The 13,187-nt window shown below is 42.6% G+C and overlaps 1 protein-coding gene across 13 annotated transcripts in view; it reads right to left on the minus strand.

The window, feature by feature from the left end:
- Window positions 1–13,187, minus strand: part of IQSEC1 (IQ motif and Sec7 domain ArfGEF 1) — a 1,490,190-nt gene that overhangs the window by 80,143 nt on the left and 1,396,860 nt on the right. For all 13 annotated transcript variants that reach the window (XM_073592398.1, XM_073592404.1, XM_073592399.1 and 10 more), the window contains 2 exons: window positions 5,352–5,518; window positions 2,788–2,927 (listed from right to left, as the gene is read on the minus strand). In XM_073592398.1, the coding sequence (XP_073448499.1) occupies window positions 2,788–2,927; window positions 5,352–5,518 (307 nt within the window). The remainder of the gene's footprint in view (window positions 1–2,787; window positions 2,928–5,351; window positions 5,519–13,187) is intronic.

Below are 13,187 nucleotides of genomic sequence, written 5' to 3' on the forward strand. Positions count from 1 at the left end.
GACAGGACGACTAGTTGCAATCGAGGGAAAGATGAATGCGGCCAAGTACAGGGATATCCTGGACGAAAACCTTCTCCAAAGTGCTCAGGACCTTAGACTGGGCCGAAGGTTTACCTTCCAACAAGACAATGACCCTAAGCACACAGCTAAAATAACGAAGGAGTGGCTTCACAACAACTCTGTGACTGTTCTTGAATGGCCTAGCCAAAGCCCTGACTTAAATCCAATTGAGCATCTCTGGAGAGACCTAAAAATGGCTGTCCACCAACGTTTACCATCCAACCTGACAGAACTGGAGAGGATCTGCTAGGAGAAATGGCAGAGGATCCCCAAATCCAGGTGTGAAAAACTTGTTGCATCTTTCCCAAAAAGACTCATGGCTGTATTAGATCAAAAGGGTGCTTCTACTAAATACTGAGCACAGGGTCTGAATACTTAGGACCATCTTATATTTCAGTTTTTCTTTTTTAATAAATCTGCAAAAATGTCAACAATTTTGTGTTTTTCTGTCAATATGGGGTGCTGTGTGAACTTTCCGTCCCCACTGTATAATACATTCTGATACGTATGCTGGACTTTTCCTATTGCTTTCAGTGCTACATCACTGATTCAGAGAAACATTGGAAACAAAATCTTTTTTCTGTGGGATAACATTGCTTAATGCAGCCAACAGGCATTGTAAGCAATATTTGTATTATTAACAGAGAATGTATTGATCTAATGTCTTTCTGACTAAAACTGATTAGCATGTCTTTGTTTCAAATGTTTTACAGTGTACAGTACAATTATTACTACTGTATTTCTCTACGCAGTGTTCCAAAATGCTAGTGGAGCACTCACCCCTGGAGGGGCTGCTGAGAATAGACAGATTCTCCCACAGTAGTACAGAGGCTGCCAGTCATACAAGCACAGTCCCACACACATCAACCATTCATGCTCAGTCTACTAGGGGATTTATTTTTAGTAATTATTACTGAAGAAGTTTAACAGGAGAGGGGATTAGGGTCACAGGATAGTCCAAAACAATCAGTAACAACAATAGGATGACAAAGTTCTCTCTAATCTGTCAACAGCAGCTTTCTGGAGGTAGCAGGGAATGGCAAGTATATCTAGGACCCTACAGCAGTACCAACCTCTGGCGCCAAATTCCCTTCTGGCACTTGCACAACAGTCCCCAGCAAAGTTGTTAGTCACAGTGTTCCAGGAGCTGTCTGCCACCCAGCATCTGCAGGTAGATCTTAAGTGAGGAAGATTGACTAGATCCTTCTGCAGACCTGGACTTCAGCGTAGTTCAAACCAGCGAATGTTGACCTTCAGCAATCTTCCCCAGGCTCTCAGCCCAGCAGCTGCTGTTTCTTGTCTTAGTGGTGCTGCCTCCAGGGGCAGCAGCTCCAAGAGAACCAGATCTGTCCCTTGAGGGAAAAGAACCCTCTGTTTAGGCCTCCTGCACATTTATCACCCCCCAGCCACCTCCTGGATGTCTCCTTGCAGGGATTGGCTAGGACATGATACATACTCAACTGATCATTTGAATCTCCCAGCCCTATGCTCTGGAAACTTCTGTCAAAGGCAGGGGTGAGTAAGTAAACTCTCAGCTTAGGAAACCTTGAACAAACCAACACAATCAATCACTGCTCTATACTACACTAGAGCCAAAAACTAAATTTACCTAGTAGCTTAACTAGAGGAGGGCACTACACTAGAGTGCTTTTTTTTTAAATTGTGCTGACCAGAGTAAGTAATGTTTAAGGGAAGGCCAATGATAAAGATCTATTGAAATAATTTATGGCATTGTACAGATTATGTTAAATACGTAGTCATTCTGAATCATGTAAAATCTTTTTAAATAAAGTAATGCATAGAGCCATGGTGGTGGCAAGAATGCAACGAGCCCTAGAAAGCAGATTTTCACCAGTTTAAAATAATAAAATATGTTCACTGGTTGACCATATGGATAATGCACTTTAGTCTGTGCCCTGTTGAATAAACGCAATAGATTGGTGATATAAGCATCCTGTTTTTAAACTGTTTAATGTAGATTTAAAAAAACAACTGCCATGGGGTTTTTTTTGTCAAAAATGTCCTTTTAAACTTTTTTTTTATATCAGTTGATCTCTTCCAGCTCCTGTCTACATGCTCTTGCTCCAGCTCCAGTTGCTCATAACTGCTCTGGACTGGTTTACTGATTGTCACAAAGGTGGATCATGTATGTGAAATGTGTGCCAACACAGCTTCTTGCAATCCCCACCAAGGAGTACATGTAACAGGGTGACAGCACAGGACCACAATTAGAAGAACCTAGAACAGGAAGTGCCTTCACAATGTCCTTCGTTGCCTTCTTCAACAGGTATTTTTTTAAATGAAAGCTGTATAGATAAAGAGACTAAGCACAACTTTTGAAATGATCTCAAAATCTTAAAGCTGATATGAGATTTTATCGATTGGATTTAAATCTACTTTAAAATAATGTTGCTATTCGGCTGACAGTTTTCCTTTGATATAATACAGTTAGCAAAATAGTCAAGCAAAATTAAGTTAAAAAAGAACTGCGGTCTATCAGAAAAACTGCATAATATTTGTTTTAATGTGGAACTAGTAAAAATGAGCAATTATATCCAGTTGACAACTGTATCTAATTTTCTTGTGGTAATGCAGCAAAAAACATGCTAGTCAGGATCAAACTTTGTGTTTTTACAGTAAGAGTTACAGTTTTTTCTAAACTAATTATAGGGTCATGTGACCATCCTAAAGAGTAATAGAAGTGGAGTTCTCCTTTTAGTCTCTTACCGGCTTCTTGCCTACAATAAGTTTTTCAACCTTCTGAACTTGAGAGACGTGGTCTTCATTTGTCTTGAGTTCCCGTTTGCGGATTCGCTCATAAATGCCTATCAGCATCTCTCGTGGGATATCCTCTCCATCGTCCACACCTGCAGAGAGTGGCAGTGCTCAGCACTAAATGACAAGACTCACAAACACTCCAGTTCAATGCTGATGGTGACTCTGCAAGGTCATAGCCAAGGACTATGTACCCATCAACAGATTTCAGGGACAAGCAGCCAGGTACTGCATTGACAATCAGTCTTACCACTAAAACAGCCTTGCTAGAGAAAGGTGTAAAAATTCCACTCACACAGCTCTTCACTTAATTCTTATGCATAAATTAGCAACTTCTGCTGCCTTAATCACCCAGAGGTACATAAATTTCACATTATGTCTTGATATTTTTTTTCCTTTTCATCACATGGGTGACTTATCTGTATGAATTTAACTGTATAGTTTCTACATGTTTATTTTACTGAAGCTCGGAGAATATATTTATGAATCTTCAAGGACTCTGTCCAGAGAATTAGCAGGCTAATTTTTCATAACCTGTCAATCTTTTAAATTTTAATATAACATCAGAAAACATTCCAACTATGATTGAAAAATTAAAGAGAAATAGCAGGCAGCAGGTAAAACCAAAAAAATGTACTAATTAAAGAGGAACTTCAAAAAAAAAAAATTCACGAGCTTCAGCTTGTAGAGCAGTGTGAACAGCAAGCTTTTACAAAGCATTTGCAGAGCTTTCAGCACACTTTGTTGAAGCTTTCGAATAGCCCTTTAGCTCCAGTTTGTAAATACTGCACAGATCTCAATGGGAGTGCTGATTGCCACTGTAAACAAGTTGCTAGCCGGCTGCAGAACTACAACTTGAAGCTTGTTGAAAGCCTGAAGCCCGCTAGCAGCTTGTTTAAAGGAGTTGTAAACCCCCAAGGTTTTTCACCTTAATGCATTCTATGCATTAAGGTGAAAAACCTTTTGTAGTGCAGCAGCCCCCCAGAGCCCCCCTTTTACTTACCTGAACCAGATCGTTCCAGCGACAGGGACAAGCAGAGCAGCTCCAGCCCTTGTCTCGGGTCCTCATTGGCTGGATTGATAGCAGCAGGAGCATTGACTCCCGCTGCTGTCAATAAAAGCCAGTGACACGGGAGTCGGGGGGGCGAGTCCTGCTGTCTGTGTCAATGAACGCAATTGGCACAATTGGCCCCAGTGAATGTGGGTCTCCGTGGGGGCACTCAAGATGAGAAGGAGCCAGGAGCACCGCTGGGGGACCCCAGAAGAGGAGGATTGGGGCCCCTCTGTGCAAAACCCTTGGACAGAGGAGGTATGACATGTTTGTTATTTAAAAAAAACAAAAAACAAAAAATTACAACCCCTTTAAAGCAGCAATAATCACTCCTATTAAGATGTGTATAACATTTCCAAAATGAAAAAGCTGAATCGCACTTAGGCTTAGAGAAAGCTGAAAACTTGCCAAAAGCCTTGCAAAAGCATATTGAAAGTTTCATAAAAGCTTGCTGCTCACACTGCCCATTTGAAACAAACTGGGGGTCTGAAAATATTTGTACCTATTCAGAGGAAATTTAGTCCCCGATATATTGGTCCTGACACAGGTGCTGAAGGTCTCTGCTTGGTCTTTGGGACCCAGCGGAGACCTGTGGCACATCTGCGCATGCGTGAGATTTCCGGCACACGTTGGTATCTGTGACCTTGACACCTGTGCTGTCTTCATGGGGAATTCCCAGTGCATCCACAGCTGTACAGAAAAAGTCTCCCGGGTCACAAAGACGTGCACATGTAGAATCCCGTGGCACACATGTGCTTATCAGCAAACCTGCCTCTGGGATGTGTTATGTAGACATCCCAGAAGGAAGCCGGGGTCATACCATTTTCACCTAGGCAAGATAGATGGAAGTGCTACAGTGGCAGAATACATTTAAAAAATCAAATTTTAATCTTTAATTAGAAGGAAGAAAGTAATTTTAATGGCTGAAGGTCTGCTTTTGTTCCACCTTAAGCTATGCAGAAAGCATTGCAACTCTGCTTAATTTAAGAATCCTGAAGCTCATAGTTGAACTAGATGGTCTTTTTTTCAACCAGACTAACTATGTACTTATGGGAGGGTTCCAGATGCAGTACTGTCATTCCAGAAAGCAGTAAGCAGGACTGGGAGTGGCCAAATGCTGACTAACAAGCTATCGCTGTAAATCATCAATCACAATGCTAATGAAAATGCCCGCCCTGCAACATTTTTTAATTCCACTGTAGTGAAAGCAGGCACAGCCTACATGAAAGTGGCAACTCTGCTCTGATATCAGGAGCAGCGCAGCATCATTGCCACACCATTACACAAGCTGCATTAGGTGGACTTCACTGGCAGGATCAACACGTACTTTCCAGGGGTACTAAGAGAAAATCTGTATGCACAGATGCAATTATAATTAAGTGCTGCAGCACCTATTTTATTTTTTTGGGGAAGCCATAGCACTGCTTTAAAATGTATTATCTATTATCTAAGAAATAATAATTACCTCTCAAATTCTTCACAAAATCCTCTAGTTTCATCTTACGCTCCGGCTTTACATTTGGGCTGTACATGTCTGTGTTCAGAAGGATGATTGCAAATGCCAAGATGAAGATGGTGTCTGGGTTCCGGAATTGCCTGACAACACCAGGGTTACAGATGCAGTATCGCTGGCTGCAACAACAGGATGACAAGATTACAATTATTCTATGAATCACTCCTAAAATTACCAAAATCTGTTAACTCTGCAATCTGAAATAAACACCTGACCTTTTGTGCATTCAGACTAAAGGACATGAGCTTTCAGATGTGCTGTGATTTGTAACTGTTAATTGAGAAGCAATTTTAACATGTAAAACCAATTATTAAACTATTCCTTTTATTCGGCAAACACTGCAACTGTGCTAAAGAAGGAACGGTAATTCAGTTTACCTAGCTTGAACTGCCCTTAATCCACTGAATGAAGAATAGAGAGGGCATCACACACAGTCCCTCAGAATATACTTCCTAAAGTCTGTACTTGTGGCAAGCGCCTGTAAGAAAGCTTATAGTAATGACATTTTGTACACAAAGAGCCTGGAGGGGTTGTATTTGGGCATTAACTCTCCTGCACAGGTTCTCAGATCACCAGGCTACCAGCCACAGGCACTAGGGTGGCAGAAGTAGAATGAGGGTGTAACAGACATGGCATGATGCAGAGTCAGAAACCACAGCAGTGATATCTTGCAATGGATACAACCCACCCCCACCCCCCGAGAATTAAAATAACCAGCCATCTGATCACAGTTACGTTTTTTGTCCCTTGTTAATATGAAAGCTGAATTTTAGGCAGACATAAAAATCACAAATTAATCCAGCTCTGTATTCTTGAATACATTCTTTAAATCTTTTTTTTTTTTTTAACTGTAAGCAGTGTAAGTACCTGACTCTGACCTGGTACCAGCCTCTCGCATCTGTGTACAGCAGAACTCAGACCAGGAGAGGATGAAGCAGTACAAGCAGCCATACAATTGTGCTGCAATGCAAGCATCATGCCAATAAAAGGAGAAAGCAGAGTAACAGAGAAATAAGTAAATAATTAATTTGCATCTCCTTTCACTCACCACAGAGGGAGCGCACATGGATGAGACCAATAGGTGTTACTGGAAAAAAGAAATCAGCCCCCCCCCCCCCATTCCCGGCAGACAGAGCATTGCTGTGTGGTAGACTGTGTAAATCTCAGGACTGGATAGACAGAAACATCAAAACTTTCGTAAGGAAAAACCGCTCCCTTGATCAGCCATAACATTAGATCAGTGAATAACATTGTAAGTAAAACACATGTTGTCTATGAAGTTGATGTGCTGAGAGCGAAAAAAATGGGCATTGCAGTTTGTTGTTTATGAGGCTGCACAAATGCAGACTGGTCAGGTTGACCATGCTGACCCAATGTATACAGCCAAAAGTACCTACAGATGGGCATGTGAGCACCAGAACTGGACCGCAGAGCAAAAGAATAGATGGCCTGATGAATCATGTTTTCTTTTACATTATGTGGATGGCTGAGTGTGTGTACGTCGCTTACCTGGGGAGGAAATGACACGAGGATACAGTATAGGAAGAAGGCAAGCCAGCGGAGGCAATCCCAACAATTCAAAATTTGGGATTTTCTCTTAGTTTCACTTTCAGGGATCTTGGTAAGGAGGAAAATAGAGAGGGTGAATCTTCTTAACAGGGGCACAGACCGCAATGAAAACTGACAGGGGTTCTAATCCCTCTCCACTCTGTCCAAAACTACAAAAAATTTTGCCTTTAGTTTACTTCAAATGATCTGCTACTGGCGGCTTGGTGTCAGATACCACAACATAACATCAGAGGTCAGGGCTGTTTTGGTTGCAAAAGGGGGACCTACTCAATATTAGGTGGGACATCATAATGTTATGGCTGATCGGTGTATGTATTTCATCTGTGTATTTGTCTGGAGTTAAGTTTTAAAAGCACGGTCTTATTTATTGTACCAGTATTCTACATGTGAGAAAGTCAGTGTTGGGGTCATAGGCCTTTTTCTTTTAGGGTGACAATGATCACCTCCTTTGAAAGTAGCAGTGTCATTCTCACTGTTCTGTGCACACTCCCACTTGTCACACTACAGGATTGTGTTGATGCACTGCATGACTTTAGGTCTCTTTATTATTGTCTGTGCACATCATCCAGACCACTGCCCCTCTCTGCCTGCTGCAGTGGAAGTCTGGCAAGAGCTGCTGGGGTTTGCAGTCCAGAACCAAACAGCAATGTGATCAGCAGTGACATAGCACTGCACCTTCAAGCCTGCCAACAGCCCTTTCCATGCCTTATACATAGAAAAATAAAGCAGTAGAGAGAAAACGCTGTTAAAGATCCATTTTATTTACTTTTCATACACAGTGTGATTCCTGCGTGAGCACAAAATACCCTGTGTATTTCTATCAACGTGCCTTCATATCTACTTTCCAACACATTTCTATGCTGTTAGAAGCAATAGCTTTTTTACTACAAACGTACACATGTAGTGAGCACTGCAACATATTTAGTCTCTACTAGCAAAGATGGGAATGTTTCACAAACATCTAGAAGGGCATACGTGAAAGAAACAGCTGGAAAACCAAAACCTTCCCAAGCCTCATGTAATGATTGCAAATATGATCTTACTGCTGTCCTTCGTTTTATATTTCATGCTTACTTCACTGCAAATAATTTATTTTCCAGTCAGTGTTTTCAATACCTGTCCATTTTCCAATGTTCTTCTTCACACTCAAGCATATACATCAGCTTCCATAAAATGTAATCATTGTGCCTGACCTTCATATAGACACTTGATTTGCAGGGAGAGCTCATCCCTCCCCAGTGTTTTCACACATGCTGTTCAAATTCCAAGTGACTGAGCTCTGACCATCTGATTCTGCTTAAGTCAAACTGCAACAGCTTAGTGAGGCTTAAACCTTTAATTAACGGTATGGAGCTCAAAATGTTATGCATTCCTGATATGGCTTTCTCTTGCTACCCTTGTGTATTAATGTAAAGTTAGATTCTAGACAAATAATAAAATACATGATTGAAATGTATGTAAATCTCTATATATAATATATATATATATATACACACACACACACACACACACACACACACACACACACACACACACACACACACACATATCACCCTCCTAGTGGAGAATACTAGGTAAATTTAGTTTTTGGCTCCTTCTGCAATCAAGGGAATAGTGATTGTTTGGTCTGTTTAGGGTTTCACAGGCTGGGAGTTTGATTGCTTCCCACTGTCTCTGGAAGATGTTTCTAGAGCATAGGGAGGGAGAATTCAAATATCCAAATATTGATGGCCTAGCCCAGTGATGGAGAACCTTGGCACTCCAAATGTTTTGGAACTACATTTCCCATGATGCTCAACTACACTGCATGAGTGTATGAGCATCATGGGAAATGTAGTTCCAAAACATCTGGGGTGCCAAGGTTCGCCAACACTGGCCTAGCCAATGGAGGGTGGGGAGATGTGCCCAGATGATGGCTGGGAAGCTGATAAATAGTCTGCAGCCCTGGATAGGTTGTCTTTTTCTCAAGGAGAGTTTCAAGCTGAGGCAGCATGTGGACTGTGTTGCTGTTCTGTGAGGTCTCAGCAGTGGCAGAAGGGACCTGGAAAAGATCTGGAACTCATTGCAGGACTTCACCAAAGGGGTCTGCTTCAGAGAAGGACTGTCTCACTTACTGGACTGTGTCGAGAGGAGGCTGGAAGGTGGCAGTTGTTATGGGGATTTGTGAGTAATGACCCATGAATCGCAGATCACCGCCATTACTAGTAAAAAAAAATTAAACAAATAAAAATAAATCTCCTATTTTGTAGACGCTATAACTTTTGCACAAACCAATCAATATAATATTGAGTATGTTTTATAGCAGAAAGTAAAAAATATTGTTTTTTTTTCTTTATAGCGAAAAAATAAAAACCGCAGAGGTGATCAAATACCACCAAAAGAACGCTCTATTGTGGGAAAAATAAGGACATACATTTTATTTGGGAATAGCGTTGCACGACCGCGCAATTGTCAGTTAAAGTAACGCAGTGCCTTATCGCAAAAAATGGCCTGGTCAGGAAGTGGATAAATCCTTCCGGGGCTGAAGTGGTTACTAAAAGACACTCAAATGCGGTGGCAACTGGTGCTCAAAATTTTTGGGGGGTTCAAGCAAACTGAAAAATTCTGAAAAACACAAAAACATCACTTGCAGCCTCACTGTGCCATCAAGTGCAGCCACTGTGCCCATCATATGCAGCCACTGTGCCCATCATATGCAGCCAACTGTGCCCATCATATGCAGCCAACTGTGACCATCATATGCAGAATATGTGTCCAGCAAATGCAGCCACTGTGCCCATCATATGCAGCCACCTGTGCCCATCATATGCAGCCAACTGTGCCCATCATATGCAGCCCCCTGTGCCCATCATATGCAGCCACCTGTGCCCATCATATGCAGCCACCAGTGCCCATTATATGCAGCCACCAGTGCCCATCATATGCAGCCACCTGTGCCCATAATATGCAGCCACCTGTGCCCATCATATGCAGCCACTGTGCCCATTATCAAGACTCTGTGCCCATCATATGCAGCCAACTGTGCCCATAATATGCAGCCTCTGTGCTCATCAAATGCAGCCAATGTGCTTATATTATGCAGCCTCTGCAATGTATGAATCTATCCATAGTACACAGAGTGGGTGGCTGGAGAGAGGGGGCGGCACCCAAGCTCCCCTAATGGACGCACCGCCACTGCTCAAACGATTTAAGATTGCTGTTCGTAAAATCAGCCGATGTGAGCCATGCCTTGCAAAAAGGAGCTCTCTGAAGACCTACGCTCAAGAGTAGTGGATCTGCATAAGGCTGGAAAGGGATAAAAAGCAATCTTAAAATGTTTAGGCATCCGTCAGTAGACAAACAGTCTATAAATGGAGACAATTTAGTACTGTGGCTACTCTTCCTAGAAGCAGGCACCCAGCCAAGATTACTCCCAAGGTACAACACAGAATCCTCAATGGGGTAAAGAAGAACCCACAAGTAACAGCTAAAGCCTTGAGGACATCACTGGAATTGACAAACATTCCTGTTCATAAATCTACCATACGCAAGTTTTTGCACATGCAGGGCAGGTCGGTGGCTGGTGAGGCACTGGCTAGTATCAGAGCCAGATACACACAGGTTACATATTCACAAGTTATGATTCTCATTATGTAGGCAATTGCAGTTCTACTAGTTATACTCATTTAACAAAAAATATTTACAAACGCTGTCCCTTTTTCAGTCACCCTTTTTGTTGATGATGGAAATAATATTTTTTTTTTATTCATGAAACTGTTTTTTTGCAAAAAAATTACATTTGACAACTTGCTGCGCAAATACCGTGTGACATAAAGAGTTGCAACGACCACCATTTTATTCCCTAGGGTCTGTGCCAATATATATATATATATATATATATATATATATATATATATATATATATATATATATATATATATATATATATAATGTAAATAAAATGGATCTTTAACAGCGTTTTCTCTCTACTGCTTTATTTTTCTATGTATAAGGCATGGAAAGGGCTGTTGGCAGGCTTGAAGGTGCAGTGCTATGTCACTGCTGATCACATTGCTGTTTGGTTCTGGACTGCAAACCCCAGCAGCTCTTGCCAGACTTCCACTGCAGCAGGCAGAGAGGGGCAGTGGTCTGGATGATGTGCACAGACAATAATAAAGAGACCTAAAGTCATGCAGTGCATCAACACAATCCTGTAGTCTGAAAAGTGGGAGTGTGCACAGAACAGTGAGAATGACACTGCTGCTTTGAAAGGGGTGATTATTGTCACCCTAAAAGAAAAAGGCCTATGACCCCAACAGTGACTTGCTCACATGTAGAATACTGGTACAATAAATAAGACCGTGCTTTTAAAACGGGACTCCAGACAAATACACAGATGAAATACATACACCGATCAGCCATAACATTATGATGTCCCACCTAATATTGAGTAGGTCCCCCTTTTGCAACCAAAACAGCCCTGACCTCTGAAGTTATGTTGTGGTATCTGACACCAAGCCGCCAGTAGCAGATCATTTGAAGTAAACTAAAGGCAAAACTTTTTTGTAGTTTTGGACAGAGTGGAGAGGGATTAGAACCCCTGTCAGTTTTCATTGCGGTCTGTGCCCCTGTTAAGAAGATTCACCCTCTCTATTTTTCCTCCTTACCAAGATCCCTGAAAGTGAAACTAAGAGAAAATCCCAAATTTTGAATTGTTGGGATTGCCTCCCAACTGATGGGCACAGTGGCTGCATATTATGGGCACAGAGGCTGCATATGATGGGCACTAGTGGCTGCATATAATGGGCACTGGTGGCTGCATATGATGGGCACAGGTGGCTGCATATGATGGGCACAGGGGGCTGCATATGATGGGCACAGGTGGCTGCATATGATGGGCACAGGGGGCTGCATATGATGGGCACAGTTGGCTGCATATGATGGGCACAGTTTGCTGCATATGATGGGCACAGGTGGCTGCATATGATGGGCACAGTGGCTGCATTTGCTGGACACAGAGTCTGCATATGATGGGCACAGTTGGCGGCATATGATGGGCACAGTGGCTGCATATGATGGGCACAGTGGCTGCAATTGATGGCACAGTGAGGCTGCAATTGATGTTTTTGAGTTTTTCAGAATTTTTCAGTTTGCTTGCGCCCCCCCAAAAATTTTGAGCACCAGTTGCCACCGCATTTGAGTGTCTTTTATTAACCACTTCAGCCCCGGAAGGATTTATCCACTTACTGACCAGGCCATTTTTTGCAATAAGGCACTGCGTTACTTTAACTGACAATTGCACGGTCGTGCAACGCTGTTCCCAAATAAAATGTATGTCCTTATTTTTACCACAATAGAGCATTCTTTTGGTGGTATTTGATCACCTCTGCGATTTTTATTTTTTCGCTATAAACAAAAAAAACAATATTTTTTACTTTCTGCTATAAAACATACCCAATATTACCGTATTTATCGGCGTATAACACGCACCGGCGTATAACACGCACCCCAATTTAGGAGGGAATTTTAAGGAAAAAAAAACTTTTAGGAGGGAAGTTGAAGGAAAAAAAACTTACATTTAAATGCCCATCATTGCAGCCTTCTCAGTGCAACCTTGCCCCAGTGCAGCCATGTCAGTGCAGCCTTGTCAGTGCAGCCTTCCCCAGTGCAGCCATGTCAGTGCAGCCTTCCCCAGTGCAGCCTTGTCAGTGCAGCCATCCCCAGTGCAGCCTTGTCAGTGCAGCCTTCATCAGTGCAGCCTTCCCCAGTGCAGCCTTCCCCAGTGCAGCCTCGCATCCTGTGATCCCAGACCCCTGCCATCCTGTCTTTCAAAATCGCCAACCGCGATTTGAAAATGGCGCCGCCGGCGCCGAAATACACAGAGCCGGTCCTCGGCTCTTCTCGGCGGCTCTCGTTTACTTCCGGCTCCACTCGTAGTCCCGAGCGGAGCTATACAAACCTAGCCGAGTACACTCGGCTAGGTTCGGACGGCGCTCGAGTGAAGACAAAAGTGGCCGAGAAGAGCCGAGGACCGGCACTGTGTATTTCGGCGCCAGCGGCGCCATTTTCAAATCGCGGTCGGCGATTCTGAAAATCTGGCAGCTCCGGATCGCAGGGGATCGGCGTATAACACGCACCCGCGATTTTCCCCTGATTTTAAGGGGAAAAAAGTGCGTGTTATACGCCGATAAATACGGTATATTGATTGGTTTGGTAATTTACTATCTTTTCAAAAACTGC

The sequence above is a fragment of the Aquarana catesbeiana genome, linkage group LG07 (genome assembly GCF_042186555.1).
Source record: "Aquarana catesbeiana isolate 2022-GZ linkage group LG07, ASM4218655v1, whole genome shotgun sequence".
In the NCBI taxonomy this organism is placed as follows: Eukaryota; Metazoa; Chordata; class Amphibia; order Anura; family Ranidae; genus Aquarana; species Aquarana catesbeiana.